Source organism: Panicum virgatum, chromosome 4K (assembly GCF_016808335.1).
Source record: "Panicum virgatum strain AP13 chromosome 4K, P.virgatum_v5, whole genome shotgun sequence".
Classification (NCBI taxonomy): domain Eukaryota; kingdom Viridiplantae; phylum Streptophyta; class Magnoliopsida; order Poales; family Poaceae; genus Panicum; species Panicum virgatum.
In genome coordinates this window covers 47,006,090-47,019,402 of record NC_053139.1, presented here as the reverse complement: position 1 = coordinate 47,019,402, position 13,313 = coordinate 47,006,090, and the positions used below count along the sequence as shown (strand labels likewise).

The following is a 13,313-nucleotide window of genomic DNA, read 5'->3' as shown; positions in this document are numbered from 1 at the left end:
TTATTGGGTGTTTGCTGGTGCAGGCTCTCATTAGCTCCTGCACCACATTTTCATCATGTTGTTATCTCCTGCACCACATGTTATCTGTGCTTAACAGCGGCATAAAAGATGGATGTGGCCGGACAGGCTTGTGTAGTTGTGTTTGGCAGATAAAGAGACAAATTCCACACTGTGCTGATACCGGTCGTCGTCTTCTCATCCCAGCTGCTGATTTTTCAGAGTTGAGACACAAAGATTCAGAATTCTGGCCAGTTGAGAACTGAACAATGGATATTCAGTTTGACAGTGAATTACGTAGTTGGTCAAAATCCAGGAGCTGTGGATCCTGTAAAGTTTGTGGCTTTTCGATTGAGCCGTAGAAGCCAAGGATGACCTTTGGACAGGTAGGTGACGCTGGCTGCCGGGCAGAGGCATCAGCCGAGTGTGACCAGACCAACTGCATCCACATGTGAACGCATTTACAAATCAGGTGGGTCAGATAACAAATTTCTTCCTTATTCCTCTTGTGATTAAAGAGATAGCACAGAGAGAGGAATCTTCCGGCTGTTTCGTGAAGTAACGAACTCGGCATCGAGTCTAACGAATTTCGTGTTGTTTTCAGAGAAAGAACAGCCAAGATGAATGAGCAGTCAGTGAATTTGGTTGGGCAGATATTTTCAGCAGGTATGGGTAGGTTTTCCGTAGGGACTAATCCGCAATTAAGAATCTGGCCAAGGGTTGCCAGCCACAAATCCCTCTACCTTTTTCTTTTTTGTCTACTCGATCACACGTCATCTACCCTGTCTGTTGCAACGGGCCACACCACGCACCTCGCCTTCGCGCCACTCCCGCCGCCGCTCGTTGCATCCATCACCCGCCGCTACGAGGGGGCCCCACCCGCCGCCGGCGATCCGCGGCCTCCGCGGCCGCTCCGTCCGCTAGCCTTCGCCGCCCGTCGTCTCCAGCTCCGGTCGGTCGCGCAGCACGGTCTCTCTCCCCTCGCGTCGCCTCGTGGGTCGGGTCGGGCGGGAGGGAGCCACCCGAACCCGTTTGGGCGGCTGCTCCATCCAGCTTCTTTTCCCCTTTTGTCTCTCGCGACTGCTATTTCCTCTCCCCCTTGTCCAGACCGAGAGAGAGAGAGAGAGAGAGAGAGAGAGAGAGAGAGAGAGGAGCAGCAGCGTCGTGACGCCCAAATCGCCGATTCGATCGAGACCCCTCGCCCCTACTCGCTGAATCGGAGGCCGAGCCCGCCAATTGGGCGCCCCCCCGCCCACGCAGAGGTGCGATTTTTTTTCCGGACACTTTTTTCTTCCCTGCGTCCCCCCACCTCTTGGAGTCTCGCGTGCCCCTGGATTGGGGCCTCGCTTCATCCGAATCAGCGACTTTAGCCAGTTGTTTCTCGGCGTTTGAGTGTTGTGTTGCCGTTCATTTTTTTTTGAGTTTGTTTGTTCGGGCTAGGAAATTGCGTGCTTTCGATAATTGATGGGTTGCCTGTCCTACTAGTATGTGGGAAGCGCCTGCGCAATTAGGCGGAGGGGATACAGGATTTTCGGGGAAATTAATGTGTGAATTAGGGTGTCTCCGTTAGCTCCTGTTTGATGATAACGTTGATCTGCGCAGTGGCAATAATCGAAGGAGATGAGGCTTTGTAATTGAGCTTTCTGGGTATTGGTTTTGATTGTCATTTACTACAAGCCTATCATTTGTTTGGTTCACCCGTTAGAAGAAGTAATAAAAAAAATTCTGCATTTGTCAGTAGATTTCAGTGTTTATAAGCCAAATACTAGCTTTGAACAGTTGTTCGGAGGGCACGTGATGTTTATTTCCACTTCTAGTGTAGTAATACTAAGGAGGAGATTTATGAACCACGAGAGTTTTTGGTGAGCAGTTATCCCAACACTGATATGGTATCTTTGATGTTATTGCTAACTGCTATGAAAGAAAAGAAATAGTGATCAAAAGGTGCTGTCATCCTTTAACCTGCGCAGAGGTTTCAAGTCAATTGGCTTCTGAGAATTGTCCATAAGCCTTAGCTATGTTTGGCTCATTTCTACTTTTTTTTTTGTTCCAGGACAAAGGGAAGAACAACATTGGCGTGCTGAGAAGTCCAACTGCACTTTTTTTTGGACCACAGATGAAGCGAACTCGAAGGCGTATGTGGGAGGGATGACTGATGAGGGATGCTAGTGACATTGATGAACTTGTTGCGGGCGTGCTGGCGACCGTCATCGAACCGGCATGCCCGAACAGGCTCAGATGCTGCCGGTAGGCAGGATGGACTTCTATGGTACAAGGATACCGGGCAGCATGTCAATGGAGAATTCTCCATGGCTGTTGTCCAAGCCAATAACTTACTTGAGGACCAGTGTCAGATTGAGTCGGGTCCATTGAGCTTTCTAGATTCTGGACCATACGGCACTTTCGTTGGCGTTTACGATGGACATGGTGGTCCAGAGACAGCTTGCTACATCAACGATCATCTCTTCCAGAATCTGAAAAGTAACTCCCTAACCTTCTAATACCATGCCTTAGCATTATTTTCATTTCTTCACATTATATCCGTACTATGTTTTCATTTCCCACTTAAAGGGAGAAATCCAGCGATTGATCCATTCATTCATGGGTCGTGTTGCAGGGTTTGCATCTGAGCAGAATTCAATGTCTGCTGATGTCCTGAAGAAAGCATATGAAGCTACAGAAGATGGATTCTTCTCTGTTGTTACCAAACAGTGGCCTATAAAGCCTCAGATAGCGGCTGTGGGCTCATGCTGCCTTGTCGGTGTAATTTGTGGTGGCATGCTTTATGTTGCCAACGTTGGGGATTCCCGTGTTGTTTTAGGAAGACATGTTAAGGCCACTGGAGAAGTTTTGGCTGTCCAACTGTCAGCAGAGCATAACGTAAGTATTGAGTCAGTGAGAAAGGAACTGCAGTCAATGCACCCGGATGATAGGCATATTGTTGTTCTCAAGCACAATGTTTGGCGTGTAAAAGGACTAATTCAGGTATGTTCTCTTTAACTGAAACATTTGTGGTTTTCAGGCTTCATTACGGTTGCTCATTTCATACTGGCAATAGATGCACCGGTAGTTTTTGTGGCCTTGTGAATGTGTTAGCTTATTTGGTAAGTGCGCTAGCTGTGCCCACGCCAACCTGCGTTCGAACTCAGCTCAACGGAATTTTTTCCCTATTAATTGATCATATGGCTTCAGTGCCATTTATTTAGAATTTCTTCCCTGAACTATATCCATTCTCCTTATCAGTTAATCCTGTTTACTAAATGAGACCATTCTTGTACGTCTTTGGATGACAAAAGCAAGTAGTTATTGGTGGCACTAACAATGCAACTGAAATAATTTTATACTCGTTTGTGCAAGATACTGCTTTTGTTATGAAAGATCGCTTCACTATTCCCATTCCTCATTAGCGAGGAGCATTTTATTTTTTAATGCATTGTTAGTGCCTGAAGCATGTATGATCATAACGATCATTAAGCTTTTCCTCATCAGTTAGTACTACTATCAAAGTATTGTAGTGAATAACATTTTCATTTAGGATTATTTATCGGTTAGCGTAACTTTTTATTAATGAAATAATATTTTGATATTAGTCACCCGTAACCTCCACTCTCATCACTTGTTTGGGTTGGAGTTTAATGACCTGCCAATCTACTCTCTGAAGGGCTTGAGTCTAATCTCTAACCATCCTGTGACATACCCATATAGATGATAAACTTTTTTATTCGAGTAACAACTAACATATTTGACAATACTTCCTAGTTCCTACATTGTCATATTCATCAATTGTTGACACTCTATTGTACATTGCAGGTCTGCAGATCAATCGGTGATGCTTATTTGAAAAAGCAAGAGTTCAACAGGGAACCTCTATATGCAAAATTTCGCCTCCGCGAACCTTTTCACAAGCCTATACTAAGTTCGGAACCGTCAATCAGTGTGCAACCACTACAACCACATGATCAGTTTCTCATATTTGCATCTGATGGTCTTTGGGAGCACTTAACCAACCAAGAGGCTGTTGATATTGTTTGCAGTAGCCCTCGCAATGTAAGTTACTCTTTTCTGTGTATATGAGCTAACATCACAAACATACAGTAGTTGACATTCTACTGCTAGCATGTGCAACCTTTTATGGATCTGCTATTTCAGATCTAGCCATTCTAACTATGAATAAAAAAAAATCTAAACATGTTCTAAATGACTGTATTTATGTTCCAACAAACTCAAGATATTAACCTGTTACTACCTTCCACTGTTGTAACATGGACTACGTGCTCATCACATGGTGAATTTGCCAAGTGCAGAAATAGCTTACACTTGCAGTATTGCATCCTTGCAAAGGAATGAGGGAGTAACCTGCAAATATCTTTGATTTACAATAATAAAAAATATGATCCCCGGGCACTTTGCATGTGTACCTTTTTCATTTGTTTGAAATTGCCTATAAACAAAACATAGGGATCACATTATTCACAAACTAATGATCCACAACAGTTGCATGCACGGTAGAAAATCAACATAGTGGGTTGAAGTTCTCATTCCTATCCTGGAAGCATAGAATCATTTTTTTTAATTTTCACCTTGCTTAGCCGATGGAAAATGTTTGTGCTTAATTCTTCTTATAAAGGCTCTGCAAGTAATGGTGCAGCAAATTCTGATTTTCTTTTAACTCCTAAGTGAATAAGTCTAATTCACGAGTGTTTCTTTATGAATATTATTGTAAGAAAAGCTCACTACATGTACATAGTGCTTTTAGCCAAACAGAAGATAGCTTAAATATATGAAGGTAGCTGACTGCTAAGTGGAGTGATAATTGCATCATCTGAGGATGATTCATGCTATATTTGATCTTTCAGGGCTGCGCTAGGAAGTTGATAAGAGCGGCACTGCAAGCAGCAGCCAAGAAAAGAGAGATGAGGTACTCGGACCTCAAGAAGATTGATCGGGGTGTTCGCCGCCACTTCCACGACGACATAACAGTCATAGTAGTGTTCCTTGACTCCAGCCTCGTAAGTAGGGCAAGCACGAACCGAGGTCCCGCTCTTTCCCTGCGAGGCGGGGGGGCCAGCATGCGCAGCAACACGCTCACACCAACGTAACTAGAGGGGCGGAGATGACGCACCTTTCTGAAGAAGGTTATTTTTCCATGTGTTTAATGTGTTATGTATGTATCGGCCAAGACCACACATCCCCTCAACGTTGTAAAGAAATAGGAGACGCAGATAAGCTCCTATCCCGGTGTCCCTTAATTGACAGTAATGTATGTGTCAAGGTTGGTTCAATTCAATAGGTTCTCAGTTGTTCTGATGGTGCTCCCTGGAAAGCGTGAAAATCTTCCACCTGGAAAGGCTAGTGTGTGTTCATTCCAGTGGTGGAATTAACCTAGTGCATATATTATATATGAAATAATAATCAGCAGCCAAAAGCAGAGGAGTAACTTGTTTAACTGATGGTGTCAAGTGTATGTATGTTTTGTATCTATACTGTATTGATGACTCGCTGAATCTAAACTATTGTCTGTTGACCACTGGTGAAGTGAAATTGCTGATGTCATCTTATTCTTGATGGCTGTCTGTTCCTAGTAATGCTTGCTGTTTAGACTGGTACATCATTTGAAGGTTTGCTGCTCCTTGCTATGAAGTGCTTATGCTTGTAAGACAGAAACTGGGTCTCATTGATTGTGTTGAGATTGCATTGATCTTTTTTATTCTTCAATCAAGTAACTGTTTGGTTTCAGACGGCGACATGGTGGAGGCACTATTTTGACCATAGTAGCATTAAACCATTAAAATATAGCAAACATGTAGGCCTGTACCATTTTAAAAAGTAAAATTTAAAATTTTTATAGAGATGTTGATGGCCAAAACGATACTGCAGTAATTTGAAGATAGCTAGGATGGAGAAGCTTTAACAGCAGCATGCGCCGCTGGTTTTCGCCCGGCAGATGTGTCATGACTGATGATGAGGAGCGAATCCCCCACTCACCTAATTCTCACCCACCGCGGGCGCCCCATGTTCGCCCCACCTCCATGCCTCCGTGTTTCTGTTCATCATCGTTGAATTAGGCATGGCGCGGCGCAGGCGCTGATGATGCTGCAGGTGTCCGGGCTCATCTTGTTTCGGGCTCGTTTCATCATTCAGATCCGAATTTATTGGCTTTGGCGCAGCTGCAACGCATATGCAAGCGCGCGTGCGTAGCGTTGTGTCCGGCCAGACTCGGACATAATGATAATTATATATGATATCTTCCTTATGGAGAAGAAGAACGCCATGAATTATCTGACCTAACAGCCTAACCAATCCAGCCCACAGTGCCCCTGCTGCCGGCCCTGTGTCGGCGCGCCTACCAGCCGATCTAAAGCGAAACAGGGATCAAATCCTGCTTCCAGTCACGAGCTTTTAAGATTTCGGTTGGAGCTGCGTAGTTTTGAGTGAAATCCGTCCAAGAGGTCCAAGTCAGTGTTTGTGTTTCTGTTCATCATCGTCGAATTTGCCAAAACCTGACGAAACTGAAACGACGAGACAAGATCACAAGAACCCAAGCACGGCATGGTATCTGACATGTTCAAGACCGATGATATACAAACTAGAAGTAATATATATAAATTACAGCAGATCGAAGCACAAGCCGGCCGGTCCAAGGGTTTTCCGTTTTCAGCAGCAGCAGCAACAGCAGACGTAGTATATTACATGATCAGGGGAGAACGAACGAGAGAGGAAGACATTATATATAGATCAAAAAAGATGCAAGAGAAAGGGTAGAACACGTACAAGCAGCAGCAGAAGCAAAAAAGAAAAAAAAGCTCTATATAAATTAAGGGTTCTATAGATGTCAGTCTCTTCCTCCTCCAGCTCCTCTCCTCATCCTAGGCAGCAGTGGGGCACAAGGGCACATCGACTCGCAGCAAGCAGCATCCATGGCGTCGGGGCGTCTAGAGCTTCCTCCTGCAGAGCGGGCAGGACCCGTGCTTGATCAGCCAGCCGTCGATGCACGGCACGTGGAACACGTGCCAGCAATCCGGCAGGCTCCGCACCTTCTCCCCAACCTGGAAATCCTGCACAACCAACAACAGCATCCAAGACGGACGGAAGAAATTTTCAGCACATTTGCATCGCAACATATGCAGCAGTTTATTTTTGATGTCTGAATGTGATAATAAGGTAATGTGCTAGAGCACAGGTGTTCAGAGTTCTACGGACCTGGAGGCAGACCGAGCAGCCGGAGGGGTCGCCGACGGCGTCGCGCTTGTACTCCTCGGTGATCCAGGACTCGGGGAGCTTGTCGATGGACGCCCGCGGCATGCCGTTGGTGGCCTCCACCTCGAACAGGTCCGGAGACTCCCTGAATGGCGACGAGTCCACCGCGTTCATCTGCAATGGCAGGCGCTGTCAGGCATGGAACGGAAGCATTGCATAACCGCATTGATTCAGCGAAGCACATGATGCATGGCATGGTGTGGATCAACCGACCTGGCTCCGGACCACCCGCTGCACCGCCGGGTCGACCTTCTCGCGGACGAGCCTGCCGGTCAGGAGGCTGTAGATCACGTTCAGCTGCATCACAAAGACCAGCACATTTGCAAGCGTTAGGCTCTGTCAGAATCCAGGCATGATACCAATTCGACAGCACAAGAGATGTGCTCAGTTCAGAGGTGATGCCTCAGGACCACGTTCATTTTTCATTTTCATGAGCTACAGATCACACACAGCTCCTGCCATGATCAAGGTGAGCAGATGTATAGATCACGCGTGGCCGTGTTATGTATGCTACAAAGAATGCAGAGACTGCTTTGCAACAAATATCCTACATTCTTACAAGCTGCTAATTAAGGTAGGAAAAGTTCAGCCTGACTCTTGGGCAGCAACACTATAGTAATTCCACAAGAAATTTGTGCAGGCAGGAATTGTTCAGAAACCCCCCAAAAAATATCCCAATGAGTCTTGAGTTGCAGGCATGAAGACGTCATTAGCCACTGGAAGAGGGCAACACTGTCAACACAATCCATGCATCATATAAACTAATCAGCAACACATGCCGACATGCACGCAGGAACAAGCAAGCGCACGCAAGCAATCAGGTGTGCAGTTACGAGTTGCTGTCCTACTCCCATCTACGACATGCTTCTTGTGCCTGGTAGTAGTATCTTCAAAAAAAAATCTCAAAAAAAAGTGTCTACAAATGATACTGTCGTCAGCTAGCTAATCACCGATCCATACTCACAGTCACAGTGTTTACGGAGCTCGGGTGCTTACCACATAGAGGATGCTCCAGATCCCGGAGCGGCGCGCCTGCCACAGCCGGATGGAGGAGTCGACGACCTCGATGGAGACGAGCGCGCCGGTGATGGCGCCGATGCCGGTGCCGCGGAACAGGCCGCTCTCCGTGGCCAGCCCGATCAGGCCGCCGGTCACGGCTCCCAGGAACAGACCAGCTGCATGCACGCAGGCATCGAATGAGCTTGCTTGCTTCTTCAGTGGTTTCGAATTAATTTGCAGTATCAACATGCATAAATCAAGTTGCTTAGTATAAAGAAGAGAGATGACTGGTCTATGGAATTAATTAATGCGCCAAATTAAGCATATACAATCAGAGCCATCCATCAATTCGTATGTTTGAGGCCAAAAATGTGCCAGCTTCAGTAATCAGTGTTCAGTGGCGGGGAAGAACATGGCTCTCAAATCTCAATATGTTTCAGACATTGGGAGCGAAAAGAGAGGCTGCTTGTGGTGGCGTCAGCGAAAAGAAGGTGGTTGTGAAGTTGGGAGGTTGTAACCAATCCAACGATCTAGTTTAGTAGTACTAACAGGTGAAAGCTGGAACCGTGTTAAATCATGAATGAAGAAGGAGATAGGGGGGAAAAAAGGACAGACAGAATCAACTGAAAGTTGAGAGGCCGGTGATTAAAAAGCCGAATTTTTTTGCACCGAATTACTAGAACATGGGACAGAAAAGCCCAAAAAATAAATAAAATCCAGAACGTTAGGCAAGATGGCAGGCACACGCCGAAATCGGACACCCAAGTTGAGGGGATGAGAGAAGGTCGGCGTGGAATCCATCCTGCAAAGTTGCTGGAATGAAGGAGCGAATAAGAGAAGAAGAGGGGTGAGCAAGTAGAGTAGGAGAGGGTCGTACCGATGGCGAAGATGAAGGTGATGACGCCGCGGCAGACCCTGCGCATCATCCTCCTGCCCCTGGTGGCGCCCCTCCCGCGTCCGGCGCTGCCGCCGCTGGCGCTCCTGGCCAGTGACGACAGCGACACGTTGCTGGAGCTCCGGGGGAAGGAGAAGGAGCCCACCTGCGGCTGCGGCGGCAGGAACGCGCCCGACGACGGATCCATGGCTTGCTTGCCCGGAGCGGAGAGCGATCGACCAGCAGCTCAAGCCTCTTGCTCCTCCAGTGAGTCAGTGAATCCGCCTTCCGGTCAGCAAGCAGGAGGCGAGGCGAGGCGCCGGCGGGTGCGGTTGGGAGGCGAGGCCGGTGACGACAGCAGTAGCAGGTGAGAAGCAAAGGGCGGGATGGGATGGGATGGGATGGGATGGAGAGTAGTAGCAAGCAGGTAGTAGAGGGGGTGGTGGCTTGGCTTGGCTTTTATGGCGCCAACGACCCCGTCGCCGCTGCATTTATAGCGCGACGAGACGCGAGAGCGGCAGCCACGCACACGCCAGACCAACGCGGCCGGCCTGCTTGCTCGGGTTGCCTTGCCCTTGCCCTTGCCCTTGCCCTTGCTCTTGCCCTGCGCTCCTCTCCTCTGTCCTGATCTGATCTGATCTGATCGTCGTCTACCTCTCGTCGCCACCGATCCATCGATCGACCGTACTACGCCGTAGTAGTAGATATTTTTGGGCGGTTTGCCGGCCGGGCGCGTGCACATGCGTACGTGCAGTGCAGTGCAGTGCCGTGCCCACCGCACTAGGCCCAGTTACCTCTTGCCCAGGCAGGAGCAGGAATGGCAGACGGAGCAAAGCAAAGAGGACACCGACCGTCCGGCCAGGTCCGTACCGTATCCTCCTCCTCCTCCTCCTGGGTCTGTAGGAGTAGTAAACAAGACAATTGATTTGAATCCGTCAATTACGCCCGCCCGCCGCGTGACAAGCACGAATTTATGGCGCCAACCAGCTTGACTTCTCTGGCCTACGAGTTGCTCCCCTCTGAAACAAATTCGTCGAATTATCCCTAATACTACTGCAATGCTGCTGACACTCCAACGCAGGTCAGAGATGGATGGATCGCTACCCCTAACTGAAAGCTAGCAAATTCAATTGCCAGTGTTGAACACAGTGTGTCGTCAAATCTAACTTGCTTCCTCCGATCCTCTTGGTCTTGCTCTTGGAAATGTGATTCATGCAGCTCCGTCCGGCTACTCAATCCAGGTATTCATCAGCGGCCAATTAATGAAAGAAAGAAAAAAGATATTTGGGCAGCAGTTAAAAAAAAACTGCCGTCTGCCGGTGACATGACTTAAGTATTTTCCAACAGTAACCTTAAACTGTCGGCCACTCCCGCTGGTGTATATCTTGTATTGCTAATCGTCGTCTTAGCTGTGAGGCGGGGATTTTTTTTACCCAGAAGTTAATCTGCGCAAATGATAGGCGATGCAGCGATCACCTTGATAACTAGTAGTAAACAGTAATCCAAAGGGAACACGTGTCAAAATCAGGCTACGGGTGGTACGGAAAAGGGTGTCCCCTTTACTCTTACCTCTTCCTTCTCCCCCTCAATTTCCACTGTTTATGCCACCACTGTTCACTCAATTTTTTACAATATTTATATGGTGGTACGTAGTTATGCAACTGATTCGCTTTGTATTGGCTAAATTCTCTCTTTTTTATAATAGTAATAAATTGTTGCGGAATTTACAAGAGGAAGAGAACTTTTTGCATAAATCTCATATTTATTAATATAAAGTATAATGAGTTTGATACGAAAATAAAAGTTAAGGGACTGTATTTGTCAATTTAAGAGTTGACAGATGAGGTATGGGTATTCAAAATTTTAAAGGCTAAAGTTTTTAAAATATTTGATCACTACATTACTATCTATTTATAAAAAATTTAGGAGTATTTAGCAATTGCAAGAATCAATTCACAAAATATGAAAAAATTCTTCACTTTTACTGTACTGCGGCCTGCTACAGTGTTGCCGCCTTGGTCCCTAGCCGAGTGCGAGTGCACCCGCGACCTGTGGAGACTGCCCTAGGCCGTGCATGGTCTTAGCGCGTGGGCGTGGCACTGCCAACCGCCGCGCCTGCACTGGGCCGCCAACTGCTGCACAGAGCTCAGCCTGGCCTACACGCAACTTGTTAGTGGCCCGTCGGTGTCCATCCTATGTCCGTGGCTGGCCGGAGTCCGTTGTCGCCTACCTGCGCCTGGCAGTCTAGGGTTCCTTGGCAGCCGCTCAGACTCGGGCTCAGCTATGGAGATGGGAGGTTTGGGGGTGAGGAGTCTGGCCACTTAGAGTAACTCCAACAGCTTGATTTTTCCTTTTTCTCTTTCCATCTTTTCTCAATATAGGGGATTGATGGTGAAAAAACTTGCTCCAACAGATTGATTTTTTATCTCCCTTTTCCCTATATTTTTTCTCAATACCCAATAACATTTCCCCAATCCCCAATAGAAAGGGGAGACAACCGCGTCTCCCTTTCCTCGTTGCTTCCTCCTCCCGCCGTCGCCGACGGCCGCCCCCGCCATGGCCGCCAACGAGCACGCTCCGCAAAACGGATGCGTGTGTCTGTGTAGTCGTGCAAACGGGGGAGTTGAACCACACGCTGTTCTTGGACTTGCGCAGCCGCGTCAGGATCTCGGCGCACCGCCTCTGCATTGCCTCCAGCAGCGCGGGCGGCGGGTCCGGCCCAGGGGGGTCTGCGGCGGCGAGGCGGCGGCACTGGCCGCCATCCTGCTGCGGCGGCAGCGCGTCAACGCGGGAGAGGAGCGCACGGACGCGGCCAAACTCGCCGGCGAGGCGCGCCCGGAGCTGCCGCGCCTCGGCGGTGGTCATGTCCGACGGCCTGAATGCGACGCGCCGCGAGGGGGAAGGCTCCGGCTATGGCGCCGATGGGACGACCCGCGGCGGCGTCGGCGGGCCGCCGGGGATCGGGTTCCCTGGGGCGGCCGGGGAGGCGCCGAGGGGTAGGGGCGGACGACGGCCGCCGGGGATCTCACAACAGGTTGACCGGGTGCAGGGAAGATCTCGGAGCAGGCCGATGAGGTGGCAGGGGAGATCTCGGAGCATGCCGACGCGGCGGCGGAGGCCTCCGAGCATCCGCCATGAAGCCTCCACTAGCAGGCGCAACACGCGGAGCGGAGGGAGCGACCAAGCAATCAGGAACCACCGCTTTGCCTTTGCCAGCAGCGCGCGGAAACAAAGGGAGAGCACCACCGAGGTCATCGCCGGGTGTGGGGGTGAGCTCGGGGTGGGGGAGAGGAGGGGAGGGGATCGGGGGAGGGGAAAGAAAGAGAAGATGTGAATGATAGGTTGACCCCACGTGACAGGAGGAGGGAAAGGGGAAAGGAAAAAATCTAGCTGCTGGAGCACTTCTCTCCTATAAGTTGAAAATAGAAAAGGGGATTTCCCTATATGATGAGAAAGGGGAAAGGGAAATATCAAGCTGTTGGAGTTGCTCTTAGCTCGGTTAAGCAAAGCTTCAGTTGTTGGCCATGAGGGCTATGTAATCCATCTGATTGTGAGAGGGATGGGGGAGGCGGACTTGCTATTTTTATTGGATCGGGTGAGAGAAGGAGAAATGATAGGCCTATATACAGTGAAATTTTTGTTATATATATATATGATATACTACATGTACAAATTTGTTTGCTAAAAATCATGGGTATTCACTTGAATACCCTTGAATTACATTGGGCCCGCCTCTGCATCGCAGATAATGTGCTGTGGACCAATGAGGTGATGAATCGTCGTATGTCCTAGGTCGTCCTCTACGAGGACTTTGTTGCATTGGTGTCTTACTTTTTGGAGAACCACAATTTTACAGGTGAAAAAACTAAAGGTGATGGAAAAAAAACGAATAAGGGCATATTCAAGCGCACAAAATAAGCAAAGGGCAGTTTGGTCGGAGTTATAAGTCCACATAATTTAGTCTTGGTCAAATAAACTCGTTCAGCTTTATTTGATAATGAAAAACAAACTGATGAGGAACGTGTCTAGGTCGTCTCTGAAACTTATTAAAAAAAACCGTTTGGTAGATATTTTCACTAAATGTTCATGTGTTGGTACGGTGTTACTTTCACTTGGGGTAAGAAACCGGGACGAGAAACCTTACAAATAAATGGACCTGAAACCTACTGCAGAGATTAGTGAATTA

General features: G+C 48.2%; 2 protein-coding genes across 5 annotated transcripts; one reads left to right on the top strand and one right to left on the bottom strand.

Annotated features, from left to right (window-relative positions):
- The first annotated feature begins 1,091 nt into the window (after positions 1-1,091).
- LOC120704506 (probable protein phosphatase 2C 60) lies at positions 1,092-5,560 on the top strand. Of its 2 annotated transcripts, none has more exons than XM_039988913.1 (5): positions 1,092-1,259; positions 2,051-2,478; positions 2,615-2,982; positions 3,808-4,044; positions 4,854-5,560. In XM_039988913.1, exons 2-5 carry the CDS (start codon positions 2,160-2,162, stop codon positions 5,094-5,096), a joined length of 1,167 nt encoding a protein of 388 aa, XP_039844847.1. In that variant the 5' UTR covers positions 1,092-1,259; positions 2,051-2,159; the 3' UTR covers positions 5,097-5,560. The 2 variants fall into 2 exon arrangements, with proteins under 2 accessions (XP_039844847.1, XP_039844848.1); XM_039988914.1 differs by lacking the exon at positions 1,092-1,259 and adding an exon at positions 1,695-1,941.
- Positions 5,561-6,559: 999 nt separating this feature from the next.
- LOC120704507 (NEP1-interacting protein 1-like) lies at positions 6,560-9,597 on the bottom strand. Of its 3 annotated transcripts, none has more exons than XM_039988918.1 (5): positions 9,131-9,597; positions 8,251-9,066; positions 7,468-7,551; positions 7,198-7,368; positions 6,560-7,052 (listed from the first exon to the last, which is right to left on the bottom strand). In XM_039988918.1, exons 2-5 carry the CDS (start codon positions 8,500-8,502, stop codon positions 6,930-6,932), a joined length of 630 nt encoding a protein of 209 aa, XP_039844852.1. In that variant the 5' UTR covers positions 8,503-9,066; positions 9,131-9,597; the 3' UTR covers positions 6,560-6,929. The 3 variants fall into 3 exon arrangements, with proteins under 3 accessions (XP_039844852.1, XP_039844850.1, XP_039844849.1); XM_039988916.1 differs by having other exon boundaries at positions 8,251-9,055; XM_039988915.1 differs by having other exon boundaries at positions 8,251-8,429; positions 9,131-9,594.
- Between the last annotated feature and the right edge of the window lie 3,716 nt (positions 9,598-13,313).